The sequence below is a fragment of the Ambystoma mexicanum genome, chromosome 4p, assembly GCF_040938575.1.
Source record: "Ambystoma mexicanum isolate Mex_15411 chromosome 4p, UKY_AmexF1_1, whole genome shotgun sequence".
NCBI classification, from domain to species: domain Eukaryota; kingdom Metazoa; phylum Chordata; class Amphibia; order Caudata; family Ambystomatidae; genus Ambystoma; species Ambystoma mexicanum.
The window spans coordinates 476,470,738-476,489,020 of NC_090927.1; the positions used below are offsets into that span (position 1 = coordinate 476,470,738).

Genomic DNA, 18,283 nt, shown 5'->3' on the forward strand with positions numbered 1-18,283 from the left:
GTACCGGTCAATGAACCTCCAACTGTAACGCCTGTCAGGCGATGACCGAAAAGGCTCTGAGGGAGCGTAAAGGTAAATTGGCGGTGGTGAGGTTGCCTTCGAAGTCTCCTTAGAAGAGCTCAAAAGGAAAATCCAATGAGTCGAGGGATTCTCCTTGACAGAAAAGATCTAAAAGATCGAGAAGTCGATTGTGCCATTCTTCGTATTCTTCAAAGAAGGCCAAGAAACAACAGTGTCACAGGTCACCTTCGGCCTCTAGTGATGCTGAGGTAATCAAATGTCCATCTAAGTCGGACTCCCCAGCTAAATGGGATGCGTTTCGTAAAGAAATTCTTAAAATCTTCAAGAATTCAACCCGACTCCCCGAAGGACAAGCAGAAAGCCCATGTCCCCGTCAATCTGCATCAAGACGGCGAAGGGAAGTCTAAGACAAAATCATTAAAATCTTTGAATCCGAGTCATAAGCCGGAACTGCATCCGGGAAAATCTCAAACCAATGAGAAATCGTCGAGGGGTTCGACAAGTTAGGAAGGTTCTATGTAGGTTCCTACATAGAAGGATAAAAAGTCTACAACTCTGATGCCCTTGCTAACGCCATCGTCGACTCTGACAAAATCGACTCCAACTTCGAAGTCGTTTTCGACGATTTCTTCAAAGTTGTCGAAGCCAATGGTAATACAGGAAAAGGTTTTCAAACCCATACTAAAGAGACTTTTTCAAGTCTTTAACCTCAATCTGTGAAGACAATGAGCCTTCAGATGATAACACACCACCATTTGGGTTACAATATGGCACCCCTAATGTGCCAGAGGAATTAATTTCAGAAGGCTCTATGTTAAAAGACTTGTAAGATAAACTACAATCAGCCAGTGTTATAGATACCTCTCCAGAACTGGAATTTGATAAGCCAGATCCAACTGACTACAAAGACTCCTCATATAGGCAGCTAATGGGCAATGTGGTAGAATTTTTAGGTTGGAGCAGGCCTACACCTACTTTCAAACAGGATGACCTGACAGATATTTTGGATCACGGTCCCCAAAGAGATCCAATTTTACCTTTTCACATTGCACTCCAAAAAAAGGTCTCAACAAATTGGGATACGCCAGAGACTGTGGCTGCAGTAAATAAAAACTTTGCAAAAAATATAGGCCATCCAGAAGTGACCCAGAGTACTTAACAAAACACCCAGCACCAGAAGGTTTGGTTGTTCAAGCTGCTACGTTGACCAAACAATCCGCATACGCCTCTATTCCTCCTGATAGGGATGATAAGAGAGTGGATGGCTGGGCGAGAAAAATATTCACTGCTGGTAGTATGGCTTTAAAATCAGCAAACGCAACTTTTGCCTTGTCAAAATTCATGTTTACCCTGTGGGACTGTGTAGCTATGGCGGCTGACCGCATCTCGGAAGGGGAAGAAAGATGCAGCTTCCTGGCTATCGAGGATGGTAATGAGGCAATGTGTGAATGCCTCTAGTTGCGTCTCGATACTGCAGACAGCATCAGCAGATCCATGGCAACTAGCACCGTGTTGTGCAGATTTGCGTGGTTGGGTAAGTCCAGGTTTGCACCAGATGTGCAGTCTAGACTCCTCAACATGGCCTTTGATGGCTCGAGGCTGTTTGGCAGCAAGACTGATGAAAGTTTGGTAAAGCTGCAGACCTCGAAAGCGGCGGCTAAATCTTAGTGCCGCCATTAGACGGCCTCACTCCTACTCCGGTTCATCATCTTGGAGGGGTAAATCCTTTCAATCAATTATACTCCTCAATTGGAAGAGGAAGAGGACAGGCCAGTCAGAGGTCAGAGAAGATTCCCTTGTGGTGGACAAGGGAGAGGTGCTAAGTCAGTGGCAGTTTTAGCTTCAGCCGCCTCAAAATCACTCTGAGGCCTTGAGTCACAAGACCCCGATGGGAGGCAGACTTAACTCAGCATCTGGAAGAATGGCCGGCATTACTTCAGATGCTTGGGCACTCGGAACCGTAGCCCAAGGTTACTGCTTTCCTTTTAAAAAATGCCTTAGGATCGTCCACCAGGGAGCGACTCTTTCAAAGTTCTAGATCCGCTCCTTGTGCAGGAAATGTTGACCCTGCTAGAGAAAGATGCTATAGAACCGGTACCTGTGGCGGAGAGGAACAAGGGTTGGTACTCCCCGTGTTTCTGATACCAAAAAAGGACAGAGGATTGATACCCATCTTGGACTTAAGAAGCTTGAACGCGTTCCTCAGAAAGGACAAGTTGTAGATGGTTACCCTTTCTCCAGCTCCAAGACTGGATGGTGTCATTGGACCTTCAGGATACTTACTTACTCTTATGTTCCGTCCCCTTTCCTCTTACTGCATGGGCGTTCCTTGCAAGGGACGGGAGACGGAACCTTTTTCACCAGAAAAAAACCTTCCCCTTTAAATTTAGAGGTGCGCAGGGGTGCAGCCGTGGGAGCATGTGCTGCCCTGACTCCTCCCTCCGGCGCCACACCTCAGTCCCCTTTTCCGCATCAACGGGAACGGGCTGAATTCACCAGCACTCCAGGGTTTGGCTTCGGCCATGTAATTCCACGCGCGGATACTTCTTCTCTTTGTCTTTTTTGTCTTTTTATCATTCAGGTACTCGTTCCTCAGGCGTCGCCTCCTCCCTGGCGCATGCCGACTTCGACAGGGTTTGGCAGGTGTCCATCCTGCGACAGGCTCTTCCCGACTAAAGACCCCCACGCCCTCTGCCTAAGGTGCCTTGGCCCAGACCACGGCTGGCAAGCTTGTAACGCGTGCAACACGTTTTCCTCAAGGTCTCTGAAGAACAGACTAGCCAGGTGGAAGGAGCTCTTCCACAGGTCGCCTCCAAAGGACCTAAAGGACTTCGTCTATCATCGATCCAGGCCCAAGGTAGGGCTGCTGTTTTCCAGTGCACCCCGCAAGGGAGCCTCCTTCCGAAGGACTTGGCCCTCGCGGGAGGAACCGCTCAGGTCCTGGTACCAGCACAGGTCCTGGTACCAGCACAGGTCCTGGTACCAGCACAGGTAAAGAGGCTGATTCAGCTACCAGCCGACAGGCCGTGGGATCAGTAGATCCTCCCGTTGATGCTGTTGAGGGACCTGAAGGTTCTTTTACTGGGTCTTCACCCGAGGGGCTACGCCCTAGTACCGGCATCATATCCGAGGGGGCGCCTTTACACAGTTCTATCGGCAGATCCGCTGAGGGTGAAACGCCTACCAGGCCTCGGCCTCAGGAACAGTGTAGGCCTCATGATCCACACTCGGTCCTGGATGAGGCGGGCCTAGTGAGCCGAGCCACACGACGCAGGCACGTGGAAGGCAGCTCGACTAAATGGCCACTGCGCCAGAAAATCCAGACATCCGGCTGATGCCACTCCAAGGAAGGCAGGTGGCGGACTGTGTGTCAAGGTGGGTCTGGTGTCAATGAGGTATATGGCCTACAGCTTACCCTTCCTTCGCGCAAGGCAGGTTCCCGCTGCATCCATATGGGCAGGGCACGCAACAGCTCTAGCAGCTGCCCACTAGTCCGTCAGTACCCCCTACCACCAATCCAGCCTGCAAGGAAAGGTTCTTAGAAAAGTTCCTCAGGCTCATGAAATCTCCACAGATGGGGGTCATCCTTCGGGAAAACATCAGGGACTTGCTCCCTCCAATGGCTCCGGCGCCGCAGGAACCAGTACAGGCCGCTCTGGTCCCTTTTTAGCCTCAGCAGTCCACTCTGGCCCCCCAACTGACTGGGCAGGCAGTTCCATACCAGCCCCAGCTGCAACCTTCGGCTCTGATCCCTGCACCTCAGCCCGCGGCCCCTAGCACCCCCCCTCTGGACCCGCAGGTGGACACAGATGAGGAGGAGGACCCCGACACGCCATCTTCAGCCAAGGCCTTACACGGACGTCTGGCAGGGCTGGCAGAGTACTTCGACCTTCCTCAACCTGAGGTCGAGCAACAAGAAGAGGGAGTCCTTGCAGAAGTCCTTGCGCTACGTCCCGTGGCCAGAACGGGGATCCCGATGCAGAAGGACGTAGTTGCCCTGGTCAAGAAGGGCTGGCTCAAGCCTCACTCAGCCCAGCCAGTAAATAAATACCTAGACACCAAATACAGGCACATGGAGAGGGGATATACTCTTGCTATCAGCCTTTCCTCAGCCACACTCCTCGGTGATCACTGCAGCATCACTGTAGTCCAAGCCTCAGTCGTCCTCAGCCTCCTCCTCTGCGGCACTGCTAGGCAAGGAGGAGATCTTGGAGGCGTATGAAAAAGCTGTATTCCAACGCATTCTTGCAACTGTGTCAAGCCAACGTGGATGCCTTCTGGCAGCCGTTAACCAGAGGCTCTGGCAGGAAATTGTGGATTTCCTCCCAGAGCTTCTGGCACAGAGCCAATCACGATCCAAGGCGGGATTGCTGGATGCCAAGATTGTGGTGAAGGACATCATGGAGTCCACCGTGGCTCACATTGACACCTCTTGCCGTGTCACAGCAGCACTCGGACAAAGGGCGTACGTACAGAGGGTTCTGCGGCTTCCAAGATCGAAGGTCCTGGCCGCCTGACCATTCGCCATCCCAGTATAGGTGCAAACAACAAAAAGGGGCGGCATTTTCCACTCCCCCTCCTCCGCAACAGCCTCAGAGGGAAGGAAGGCATGACTCACCCCTCTGAGTCCACATGTCTCCAGTGGGGGAGACACTTCAGGTGCCAGAATTTCCCAGACCCCTGGATCCTCTCTGTAGTCTCCACGGGGTACCGTCTACCTATCCCAGCCTCTCCTCCCTTCTCCCCTCCACTCCCACAGGTTGGGACAGCAACTCTTTTGGCAGAGATCCGGTCGTTCATCGAGAGCCAGGCAGTGGAGGAAGTCCCAGCTTCCCAGCAAGGCTTGGGCTTTAACTCCAGGATATTCGCCATTCAGAAGAAGAACCAGGCGGGCCTGCTAGTTGTGCTGGACCTTTCCACCTTCAACCTCTCCCTACCGCTACAAAAATTCAAGATGGTTACACCAGCTTTGATAGCGGAGACATTGTGCAAGGGAGACTGGATATGCTCCCTGGATCTGAAGTACACGTACCTACACGTCCCGATCTGGCAGCCTCATCGTTCCTTCCTACATTTCAGGATCATGGGATGCCATTTCCAATACAAGATGGTTCCTTTCAGCCTCAACTCGGCCCCCAGGGTCTTTACCAAGCTGATTAACTCTGTGGCGGCCCTCCTCAGGGTGCATGGCTACCACATCTCCCCGTACCTCGACGACAGGCTCGTCAGGGCTACATCTCCGGAGGCAGTGCACCATACTTCCCATGCACTTATGTACACACAGCACGAGCTGGGCTTTTCACTCAACCTCAAGACGTCGCAGCTGCAGCCCACGCAGAGACTGACCTACTTGGGCCTTGTTTGGGACACGTGCTCCGAAAAAAGTTTTTACCTCAGAGGACAAGATCACAGCCATCAAGAGGGCGATGCCGCACTTACTCAGCAGAGAAGTGACCTTGGCTTGGTGGTACCAACACCTACTGGGTCTCATGGCAGCGGTCCTCTTGGCTGTCCCCCCACATGAGACTCAGGATGAGGAGGATACAGCTGCACTTTGCAGCATCCTGGATCCAGGAACGGGGGACATCAGTCAGAGATGATCAACATTCCTCTGTCTCTTCACCCAGACCTCACATGGTGGTCCAGGGACTGCAACCTGCAGACGGGCAGGCCTTTCTGGCATCCTACACCACAGGTCACCATCACCAGACTCCTCTCTCTCTCTCTCTCGGGTTGGGGGGGCCACTTTGGACAAATTCTGCTTCCATGGCACCTGGACTTGGCAGGAGTACCACATCAATTGGCTGGAATTGAAGGCCATCTGGCTGACGCTCAGGGCCTTCCTTCTGGTTATCGAGGGTAAGGTCGTCCTCATTTAGACGGACAACTCGACCAGCATGTTCTACGTCAGCAAGCAGGGAGGTACCAGACCCCCCCCCACTGTGCAGGCTGGCAGTCAGCATGTGGGAGTAGGCCCTAGAGAACATCATCTACCTCAGGGCGGTCCACCTGCCGGGCGAATCGAACCTGGAGGCAGACAGGCTCAGCAGACTGGGAGCGGACAACTACGAGTGGCAGTTGAATGACCTAGTGCTCCAGGAGATCTTTTGTGAATGGGGTCACCCTCAGGTGCACCTCTTTGCCTCCCGGGGCAACAAGAAGTGCCAACTGTTTGCCTCCTGCAGGGTCAGCGACCGGGCTCCCTGGGTGATGCCTTCCAGATCACATGGAACGGAATGACAGCATACGCCTTTCCGCCCACTCCCCTGATTCACAGGGTGACATGCAAGATCAAGGAGTCTCCCCTCCTCAGTATCATCCTAATAGCTCCATGGTGGCCAGCCAGGCCATGGTTTTCGGAGCTGCTGAGCCTCTCGGAGAGGCCTCCCATTCGCCTGCCACCGGGCCCAGCACGTCTTCTGGCTGCCATTGGGGCATACATAAACTCGGAGCAGAGTTTTTCCTCTTCCAACCCAATTATCAAGAGACATCTGAGGGGTCTCGCCAGGCTCTACCCGCCCTTCAAGAGGCCGCACCCCGTGGCGTGCCCTGAAATTCTACCTGGATAGTACCAAGGGCTTCCACAAGTCGGATGCTCTTTTTGTCACCTTCGGACGATCAAGACCGGGGTATCAGCCCTCCATAGCCCGTTGGATGGTCTCAGCCATTAAAGAAGCCTACGAGGGACAGCACTAGCCACTGTCGGCCAACATGCATGCCCATGCAGACAGAACCAAGGCAACGGCCATCGCTTTCCAGCGGCATGTCCCCTGGCAAGTCATAAGCAGGGCGGCCACATGAACCACCCCTTCGGCTTTCTGCAAGCACTACTGTTTGGATGCCGGCTCTAGAGCAGACGCTGCTTTCGGACAGGCAGTTCTTAGAAACCTGTTTGCTTAATGAGGGTCTCCTCTCCACCCTGGGGCTACACTCAGTTGCAATCGCAGCATGGAGGAAAGGGGACGGGACGTAAGAGTAATTCTAATTTACTCACGGTAGTGACTAACATACACTTAGTCCTTGGTCCCTTTTCCTCCATACGTCCCACCAACCTCCCCCCTAATTAAACTGGTGTCATTAGGCAATGTTAAATCTATTGTCGACACGTCTTTGGGGACTGAGGTGTGGCGCCGGAGGGCAGAGTCAGGGCAGTGTATGCTCCCAGCGCCACACCCCTGCGCGCCTCTAAATTTAAAGGGGAAGAAGGTTTTTTTCTGGTGAAAAAGATTCCGTTTCCCGTCCCTCGCGAGGGACGCCCATGCAGTATGGAGCAAAGGGGACTAATGATGTTAGTCACTACGGTGAGTAACTTATAATTGCATGTGCCTATCCATCACAGGCACAGAAAGTACCTGAGGTTTACAGTTGCTGTTTCTCATTATGATATGATGTGATATGATATGATATGATATTTTATTTATATCGCGCTCATACACAGGTGTTTCAGAGCGCGACCAGGCAAAGGGAGGGGGAGCAGGGGAGAAAACAAAAACAAACGATCTTACTAGGCCCAGTGACATTAAGAACCCGCAAGTGCATGGGGAAAGGAAAGGGAGAAAGTGTAAGGGAAAGGGGGGGATGGAAAGTGCAGAGCATAGGAGAAACAAGATAAATAGTTAGTTAGTGGATAAATAAATGAATAAATAAAGGTGATCAAGAGCATTGGTAGGGCAGCCAGTGAAGGGTAAAGTGCAGGGCAAGTCAGGGTAAAAACTGATAAGTGCAGAAGAGGAGTCGGGGGGGGGGGAGACTGTATGGGGACAGATACAGGCCCCAGTGCAGGGATGGCTGGGAGGCAGTGCAAGAGGGTGTCCGGGTGGGCAGGTAACTGAGTCCGAAAGGCCCAGTTGGCAGGTGAGGCAGTGCCGAGAGAGAAAGCAGATCAACAGCGGAGGAGAGTGGCAAAGGCAGAGGCGAAAAGGAAGGTCTTGAGGAGCTTCCGGAACCGTAGATGGTTCTCCTCAAGTTTCTGGGTGGCAGGGAGACCGTTCCAAAGGGAGGCCCCGGCTGAAGGTATAGATCTGCCCCCAGCTCGTTTCTTTGAAAAATGGCTGACCCTGAGGGAGCTATAGGTAGAGGAGCGAAGGGCTCGAGAGGGGAGGTATTTACTGAGGGATAGTTGAGGTATTTTGGACCCAGGCCTCAGAATGCCTTGTGAACAATGCAAAGAGATTTAAATGTAATCCTTGCATCCACTGGGAGCCAATGGAGGGATTTCAGAGCTGGAGAGATACGATCCCAGGGCTTGAGGCCACGGACAAGTCTCACAGTCCTGTTCTGGATTAGTTGTAAAGGGCGGAGAGTGAAGGCAGGTAGATTTAGAAAGAGGCTGTTACAGTAGTCCAACCTAGAGAGAATCAGAGCTTGGGAGACAGTGAGCTACTGAGGCAAGTAGAGGAAGGGAAAGGTACCTCTGAGGAGGTGTAGTAAGAAGTTAGATTTTTTAGAGACTTCAGAGATGTGTGAGTAGAAGGATAGTGTGGAGTCAAAGATGACCCCGAGGTTGTTTGCTTCGCAGGTAGGGGCAGGAGGAGGGCCAAGGGAGGCAGGCCACAGAGTGAGGGGAAAAGGATGAAGAGGGTGTGCCAATGAGGAGGATCTCAGTTTTATTAGCATTTAAACAGAGATGACACCAATTTTGAATGGCGATTAAACAGTCCGAGATGAGGGAGGGAGAGGAGGTGGCAGAGGGAAGCCTGAAAATGAGTTGGGTGTCGTCAGCGTAGCATTGGCAGTTAGAGCAAAAGATGGAAATGCAGTAGGCAAGAGTTGCCAAGTATTGGTTGAACAGCCAGGGCGAGAGGTTTAGACCCCTGGGAAACACCACGGGTAGAGAGGGAGATAGAGGAGAGGAAGGACCCAAGTTGTACCTGGTAGCGTCGATCAGAGAGAGAGGAGGTAAGCCAAACCAGAGCCTGATCAGTGATATAATTTTCAAGTTCTATCATTTTGAGCTGATTTCCGCCTGAGGGTTTTCACCAAGTTAATGGTGGTTGTGGTAGCGAGTCTCAGGATAGGGGGGTAGTCACGTCTACCCCTACCTGGACGATTGGCTGATCAGAGCCTGTTCACCCTAAAAAGCCCAGGAACATCTCAATGTAGCCACTCTGTCCACAAACTGGGCTTCTCCCTCAATTACAAGAAATCCCACATGATACCATCTGAAAGACTCCAACTTATTGGAGTAGTCCTGGATGCTTCCTCCGGTAAAGCCTCGCAACCCAAGTTGAGAGCTCTACACATTCTGCAGATGGTCACCAAATTCCAGAGTCCAGAATTTTTGAGGCTGCTTGGTCTCATGGCATAATGCATTTTCCTGGTGCCAGAGGCTCGCTTGAGAATGAGATTCCTCGAATGGGATGGGCTCTCAGGACTCAATGTTCCCAATTCTCCGGCAGAATGTCAGCCCACCTGCACATTCCGAGCAGAGTTCCTCAGGACCTTCTGTGGTGGGCATGCAAGGACATCATTCTCAAGGGAGAATCTTTTTGGCAGCCATGGCCAGAGATAACTGTAGTGACAGACGCCTCACTCACGGGGTGGGGAGCCGACGCCAATGAGCTGACAATCAGCAGTCGTTGGTCTCCATCGGAGTCCAAACTACACATCAACCTATTGGAGCTGAGGGCAATCAGACTAGTGCTGAATGCCTTTCTGCCATCTGTACGGGTAAAGAATGTCCTGATAATGATGTGGGTATGCCCTATCTCAACTATAGAGGAGGCGTAGGATCACTACCACTGTGCAGAGAAGCAATGCAGCTCTGGTTCTGGGCAATTCAAGAAGGAATTTCCCGATCAGCAGTTCACCTAGCTGGAGAGGAGAACAAAGCAGCAGACACTCTGAGCAGGCAGAGCACGGTCTCCCATGAGTAGGAACTGGCTCAGGAAGTCCTTCAAAAGATCTTCACCCTTTGGGGAACCCCTCATGTTTATCTGTTCGCGACCAGTGTCAACCAGAAGTGCGAACTGTTTTGCTCCAGGGAATTTCCTCCAAGAGGAGCTCTAGGGAATGCTTTCAAACCTATGCTCCTAATAGCCCCGGATTGGGCCAGGAGGATGTGGTACCCGAACCTTCGGGACATGTCGGTCTGCCCTCCAAAGCATCTTCCACATAGAGAGGACCTTCTCTTGCGAGAGGAGGGTCTGGTTCTCATCCAGAGGTCAAGACTCTCAATCTTCACAAATGGTTCATGAGAGGGTGAGGTACAAGGATTGGGACCTCCTGGATGATGTAATCATGATCTTGCTTTTAGCCAGAAGGCCAGCAACAAAATCTTTGTACCACTGCCTGTTAGGGAGAATTCTCTGTTTAGGCTGAATTTCCTAACCTAGTGAGTCCCCCAGCAGCTTTGCTGGATTTTTGGGGTTTATTTTTTTCTCCTGCCAAGAGTGAGACTCTTTTACCCTCACTCTTGGGCATGATTTGAGTGGGTTTCTTTGAATCTAGATGTGTTTAATGGGCTATGGGGTCTTTTACTCCATAGGGCTTCATTTGTTTTTGTGATGTGTGTTACACAGCACCCTCAGTGCAGTGACACAGGGGTGTCTTAGTGACCCCCCAGTATAAACTCCATACCCTGGGACTGACTACTGTCTCCCAGGGCATGTAAAGTCACCATTGACTTTACTAGTCTTAAATTCTGAACAGAACCAGTACAAACCATCATATTGTGGACGTACTGGCTGTGGCAATTCAATCACCCTGGGGTCTGTTAGTCGAGGAGGCACGTCTCCGTCCCCCCTGATCGAGTTTTGGCTGGTGGCAGTGGATACTACTTTTTATATTCAACCGCGAATATTTTCCTATGGGATTTCCCATTGTTTTAGGCTACTATCTTTATTTAATTATTTACGGTAGCCTCGAACATACCGCCGGTTTATTTAATTAATATTAATTCTCCGGTTGGTATTTTTTGCCAAAACTTGATTCTAAAATGGCGTTTGTGTTCTCTTCTGTGACTCCAACCCAAGTCGCGCCCTTTGTTCCACTTTTTGGCATGTTTCTCCACAGAAGCCCTCCAAAGTGGTGCCACTCTGTCTGGGGTACTTAGGAGGGGTGGAGGGGGATTTAGGCACCCTGGACTGAGTTGCCTAGGCAACTCACGTCGCACTCCGTCCTGATTGGCCCAAGTGGTGAGCCGGCCGGCTCACCACTTAGCATGTTTGAGTGACAGCTAGGCTGAGTGAATGGGGGTTTTCTGCATAAAAGCACGGCTTTGGGGACTGGAACTTCAGAAGTCGCCACAGGACCTAAGAATCCGACGAGGGAGAAGCTGAGCCGACCTGCCACGACACCACCACCGGTGGAGCCCTGCTGGACCGTCTCACCACTTTTCCCAACGACAGAGGAGATCTCCCGCCGGAGAGTCTTCTTCCTTTGCTGGTGGGGATAACCACTTTCACCGTCTTTTCGCCTTCCCAACGTACCTCGTGGCCGCCTTGCCTGTGCCAAGCACCCCGGCAACCGGGATACCACGTTTTACCACGACCGCGAACAAAGGTACCACCTTTAACCGGAAAACTCAGCGGCTGGTTTCTTCCCTGGTAGTGCTACGACCTTCATCTTTCCTCCAAGTCGAGATCTTCTCTTCCCCTGGACGACGACGCAACTTGCACCCACTACCAGGAACAACTGCCACCGCTGGAGGATCCTTCCCACTTAAGGTACCGTGTCCCGCCTGGCTTCCCTTGCTACCGACTGTACGGGGTAGATTTAGCCCCCGGCTTTCGAACCTGGGTTAGGCTGGGACACCCTGGCTAAACTTTCCTAAGCCTCTGTAAACTCTTTTTGAACCCTCTGCAAGACTTTCTAAGCCTAGTGTAACTGTGTGATCTTGGGCGCATTTGTGCTCTGCTCTCTCTAAGAGTGGGCCCAGCCTTTGGACTTTGGCTCACCAGTGACTTTTGCTCTTCTGCCTTGCTAACAGTGTTCCTGAATCTTAGAGTGGTGTACCTTTCCATAGTCTGTCTTTTTCCCTCCCTTTCTCACAAACTTATTGGAGTGCCATCTAGTTAAGCGCTCACCTCTGTATGAAAATAAGTGGTGTTTTACAGTGACTTATCTGATAAGGAAAAAGGGGTGTATATATTACAATATTAACTGTGTTTAGAATATTTCACAATCAGAGTGCTGGAGTGTTTCAAACAGTGTGTTTTTAAATAAATAATTAAATACTTTGATACCAGAGCTCTGGTCAGTGTTTGCTTGTATTATTGTATCTGAGTGCCTATTGTGTATACTTTGCATACTGCCTAACTCTTCTTGAGAGAAGTCTGACTGCTCAGCCACAGCTACCAGGTAAATCTGGGAGGTACAGACTGCTACCAAGTGGGTTTACTGCTAACACCGGTAGTCTTAAATCTTTTGCAGTGTTCCCTAAGGGAACTGCACAGGTTTCTGCCTAACACTGCCGTTGGAACAAGTTCAGCAGTTGGTGCAGGGATAAGGATGTGGATCCCTTTCTATGTGATACATCTAAGGTGCTTTTTTAGTTACATTTGGCTAATCTGGGGCTCCAGATTGGAACAATTAAAGGTTACCTGGCGGTGCTATCTATTTTCAAGCGCTCTTCAGAGAAAGATTCATATTTAAAAATCCCTCCGATTGTTCAATTCCTAAAGGGTCTTACTAATATATTTCCAACACTTCCATCCAAAGTCCCTGTTTGGGATCTTAACCTGGTGTTAACATTTCTAACATGCATTCCTTTTGAGCCAATACACTCATGCACGTTAAGGCAGTTAACCTTGAAGACTGTTTTGCTAATAGCAATAACGTCAGCATGCAGGGTAAGCTGGAGGCAGGCACTTTCCTGTAAACCTCCATATACTGTTTTCCATAAGGACAAGGTTGTTCTCAGGGTGAAACCTTCTTTCCCACACAAGGTAGTCTCCAACTTTCACATATGATATGATAAGTTATTTATAACACGCTTAATACCCAGAGGTTTCTAAGCGCAGACCCGGGGATCGAACCTGTGTTGCTCCGTGTCGTCTTCCTCCCAAAGCAAGCACGCAGCCCCTGAGCTATCCTCCCGAGACTGGTCGCAAAATATAATTTTGCCAACTTTCTATCCACCTCCTCCTCTTGGGAAGGAGGAGGAAAGATTACATAAGCTGGACCCAAAAAGGCCTCTCGGTTTTTATATATCAAGAATGTCTAAATTTCGTCAAAATTACCAATTATTCATTGGCTATGCAGGCCCTAAATTGGGTTTAGCTGTGGCAAAACAGACCCTATCCAGAAAGATCATCCTGGCAATTGGGGAATGTTACAGGTTTGCGGGCAAAGACCCGCCGGAAGGATTAAGAGCACATTCCACAAGGGGCATGGCTACCTCTGCTGCTCTTCATAGCGGGGTTCCACTCAGACATTTGTGCAGCGGCACTTGGTTGTCTGTTCACACGCTTCTGAAACATTACTGCCCTGGATTCTTCTTCCAGTCAAGAAGGACAATTTGGAAAAGCAGTCCTTGATTCAGTCCATGATAACAATTGAGACAAAGTATAATTTCTACTCCCACCACCAAATTATTACTGCTTTGGGAGTCTATCATAAAATGAGGAATACGTGGGGCGACACAATCCATTCGAAGAACAAGTTACTTACCCCTGGTAACGTTCTTTCGATTGGATGTTCCTCCCACATATTCCTCATCGCCCCTCCCAGCCTACCTGTAAAATTTACTTGTCTTTACACTTTACACTTTCTTGGAGCATGGTACGCCTGGTAACTCCTCTAACGAAAGGGAAAAACCGAATGAAGCCAACGGCCACTGCGTGCGCTGTTTATACTGATGACTTTGACAGTCGAACGGAGGCCCTCGAGGGACATTGGCTCTACGAGAGGGCACACAGCGCGCACTGTCGAAAAAATAATTATGAAGCAGTTGAAACTGGAAGAATAATTATTATAAGATGAATATGTGGGAGGAACATCCAATCGAAAGAACGTTACCAGGGGTAAGTAACTTGCTCTTCTAACGGACTGTGGATTCCTCAACTTTGCTCTCCTTACTGAGGCACCAGAGACATATCCTTTGTGGATCTGTGTTCGACCTCTTCGAGTTAGTGTCCACACACTTCTTGAACCCAGTCTTTGGGTTAGACATTATGGAAGAAAAAGTACTACATGGTGGAAAAGAATTGCTGAGGCTGTTCCAAAGCGTGCTGTGCATGAGGAAAAACAGAACTGACGCAAAGGGCGCAGTGAGTGCTACTTATACCACCTTCTACGTCGTGTCCGAGTGCGGGGATGGAAGCCACAAGGGACTTCGACCTGCCCTCTGCTGTCAAAGTTTCCTAAACGGCAAGCAGGATATGGTATATCAAAGATGAGGAATTCTGTGGGAGATGCATCCAGTAAAAAGAACATTACTTGGGGTAAGTAATTTGTTAATTCATGGTAGAGTGTGCGGGATTGGTGCCATATGTGTATAACTGTATGTGTGTGTGTGTGTGCACGTGTATGTTTGTATGCATATGTGTGGGAAGAATGCGTGTCTAGATGTGGGAAGGGGTGGTGGGTTTGGGAAAGTGGAGGTTCGGGAGGGGTTAAACCCCCCCGATTTAACGAGAATGAGCAGGAGAGGGTGTAGTTGGGAGGTTTTGTGTAATAATACTGCATTTTAAATCCTACACAAAAACGGCCAAAATAAATTGGTCTTTTTTGTGTTCGGACTTTAAAATATGGGATTATGACACAGAACCCAAGTGGCTACTCCAAATATGTCTGCCGATAGTAGAAATGTGTCAGGTAACAGCTTGGTACTTGCTTCACACTTTCTCGAAGAAGTACTTTCAATTGAAATCACCGTCTAGTGAGCATAAACGGGTAGTAAGGTCTGGTCAACCAAACATCTTAGTATGAAGGGGGAATGCTCATCTTTTTTCCCACCAAATGTATTATGTGCAACTTTAGGAGTCTTTCAAAGATGTGAAGAACAAATAACTTACCACGTAATGTTCATTTTGGTGCAAATGATAATTCCTCTAACAGACTCATCATTTCTCTTCCCTCCTACCCCACTTATGAAAAGATTATAATCTTAATAGAACATTTAGCAAATATTCTAAATTTACAAACAGCTGTAGTTTTGTGATGGTACTGGCATGGAGCCAGGTGGCATTGCCTGTCTGAAAGGTTTTCAAGACCACACTGCGTCTGTGGGAAGTATCACTGATTGGGACTCTGTGGGAGTAGTTAACATAGCCACCAAATGGAACACTACAATTTATAAATAATGTGTTAATCTCTCCCCACTTCGTCAGTAGGGATTGCCAGTGCCTTACGATGTTCAGCAGTATTCTGCTAGTATTCAAGGGCCTCTCGGATTTACTCCCATTTGGGCTCTTGTACTTGTTTGGCTAGTAAACAGCAGGTCATGCTGGTTGCCTCAATTGTATATTTTGTTGCAGATCTACTGTGCTCAAAATTTTTACTACTATTACCAGCTGATTAGATTCCCGATGGCTTATCCTTCTCTTAAGATCCTTAACTGCACAGAGGACTGTTCATTAGCTATAAATACTTAAGAGTTCGCCTTCAAGAAGATGTGAGTTCGTCAACATTGTAGGTCAGTATAATCAAGACCCCTTTATGGCTTTCTAGGCCTTTAAGTCTGAAGATCCTGACTAAGGATCAGTGGTCGGGAGCGGTGCTCCTCTACGTTTTTAAATTACGTTTTACAGCTCCTATACTTTTATTTTAAAAAGAAACCGTTCCGGAATAGTTTCATTTTAAAATAAAAGTGTAGGAAGAATTTGAAACTTGCACTTTCAGTGCAGTGCACTGGGTGTTTCCTTAAACAGCAGGTGCAAGTGTTTGGGGGGGTTGTATTGTGTGTGGGAGGGTGCGTGGTGATAGGGTTTGTGGGGAGTGGGTGCAGGCCAGCAGGGAACATAGTTACACTACTTCTTTTCGTACACCTCGACCACTGGTAAGGATGCTATGCTAGTTGACTATGACGTGAAGACCTTGGGTTGAAAGTTGGGCACTGCTAGTAGTCTCTTAACCTTCTGAGATATGATGGATCCTCAGTGGAACTGTATAATAAGGATATTTATTGTTATGTTTTGTATGAGCGCTAGGGGACCACTCCGGTGGTGATAGTGCCTTAAGATTTGAAGTCATGATTTAATGCATAATATTGTTTTGGTTGTATTTTCAGATGTCCGTGCTGCAAGAGATCAAATGAATATTGGAGGACTACCATATCCAACTCTGCCTTTGCAAGAGGCACCTCCGAGGGCAGCTTCTGTGTTAAGTCAGCCATCATCTGTTTGTTCACCTTCAGCCTCCTTCAATGGTCCTTTCCATGCTGGAGTTGTCTCCCCACCACAGCCTCCCAGCAGCTATTATAGCGGCATGACTGGACCTCAGCATCCATTTTATAATCGAGTAAGCACTCTTCACAATTAACTTCATATCATAATCAGAGTATTCCTCAACTTCTTTAAATATCATATCAACAGTCGACTGATGGGAAAGTGAATGTCATTATGTGTCACCCAGGCTGGGTCTCCAGACTTGCAGAATGCGGGAATGAGATGTCTGCATTATGCCACCTCAATGCAATCATTTGTTATTGGTCATGCAGATACGCTTTAACATACAAAAGCTCATACACTTATGTCCACACGGATAATATATATATATATATATATATATTTCTGAGGCTTGTGGAATCTGCTTAGATCACATGCTGTGCATAGGCCGACATCTAGTGGAAGCTGCGGAGTATTACAGTTTGTTTTTCGAAACTCGAAAATGGGCGTCGACACAGGCGTGCCAGTAATACTATCCCTAGTGTGACGTCCACTGTACCCAAGATCCCTCACGCGTCTAGGATCCTCAATTGTTTTTTTCCGCCATACTGGTCGGAAGCATCTTGCGGAGTCCCCTGGCCTTAGCCATACTTTTGCTAATAATTGAAATTTATTATTCTTTATTGACATCCTTCCCCACACCAACGTCGACCCTCGACACTCGACGACGGCTGGAGAAGACATCGACCGTCGGCTGCTGCACGACGGATCTGGGCCTCGGAAGGCCGCTGGCCTCGGCCCGGGCCTAGTAGGCCGCTGGCCTTGGCCCTGCAAGTAGGGAGAGTGGGGGGTGGTACATACTCTTCACTCTTGGTATATATATACACTTATATATTTCCTACACTTATCAGCCCGCTGCCTCAAGGTGCGTATGGAGGGTACCCCTTTCCAATTCTGCCCCAAGTGCAACCGCAAATACCCTTGGGTCGACAGGCACGCCACGTGCAACCTCTGCTTGCCGAGGGACCACCCCGAAGCGAACTGCAGAGCGTGTAGTAGGTTTAAACCTAAGACACTTAAGGACCGTTCGACAAAGCGTTGGGCCCACCACGCCAGGCAGGCGGCCATGGCAGCGGAGGGCGCCTTCAGCGATGGCAGCGACGCCGTACTTTCGGACGGCGAGGGCATTACGGCGTCGAAAGACAGCCGAGCGCAGGTCCCCGACCTCGGAAGGTCGTCCGGCAGGGCGGCTATGGGGAAGACCCCCGGCGACGCAAGCGCTACACACCCTACACACACTAAGCACACTAAGTCCAACCGAACCTCGACGACGTCGACTTCTCGGAAAGAGGCACAGATAGAACGGTCCGACTCGGTGTCCTCTGGGCGCTCTCGATCGAGATCGCCTCATGACGCAAGGCAATCATCCACTCTTGCCAAGAGTGCCTCGCTCCCTAGACTAATGGAAGTTCGATCGTCGGAGGACGAAGACGACTTCCACCCCCAGGCCGCGCTCCAAGAGACGGAGCCCGCAGTTAACACCAGCGAGGCCCCACGCTCGAAAGACACAGATACCTCTCCCGATCCTCGACGCCAGGCGTCGAAAGTCCCCGGGGCCTCCAAGGGACAGGGAAAACATTTTTCCACGCACGGGGAGGGGGGGAAACAGCGGAAAGCACATTCTTCCACTCCTGTAAGACCATCCTTCCCCCCTAAGCAGACAAACAAATACAAGTCTACTGAGAGATCAACTTCCAGCAAGGTTACCCTTGATAAGTCCCCTAAATTGCCTACTAAAGTCATCCCCTGCTCCAAAGAATGGTCCAGCGAAGACATAGACAGGGTCATGTCAAGGATGTCTTCCTTGGCTGATTTTTACGACAAGAATCCAGAGCATTTCCTCTCGTATGACCCTCAGGGGGCCACACCCTCAGGTTCCACTGATCCCATCCCGCTAAGTAAAAGGGCCCGGTTCGAAGGACCTGAACCCTTCG

The 18,283-nt window shown here is 49.7% G+C and overlaps 1 protein-coding gene across 4 annotated transcripts in view; it reads left to right on the forward strand.

Moving 5' to 3' along the window:
- KIDINS220 (kinase D interacting substrate 220) overlaps positions 1-18,283 on the forward strand; it is a 1,499,978-nt gene that overhangs the window by 1,277,392 nt on the left and 204,303 nt on the right. For all 4 annotated transcript variants that reach the window (XM_069606010.1, XM_069606012.1, XM_069606011.1 and 1 more), the window contains exon 25: positions 16,193-16,422. In XM_069606010.1, coding sequence (XP_069462111.1) covers positions 16,193-16,422 — 230 coding nt within the window. The remainder of the gene's footprint in view (positions 1-16,192; positions 16,423-18,283) is intronic.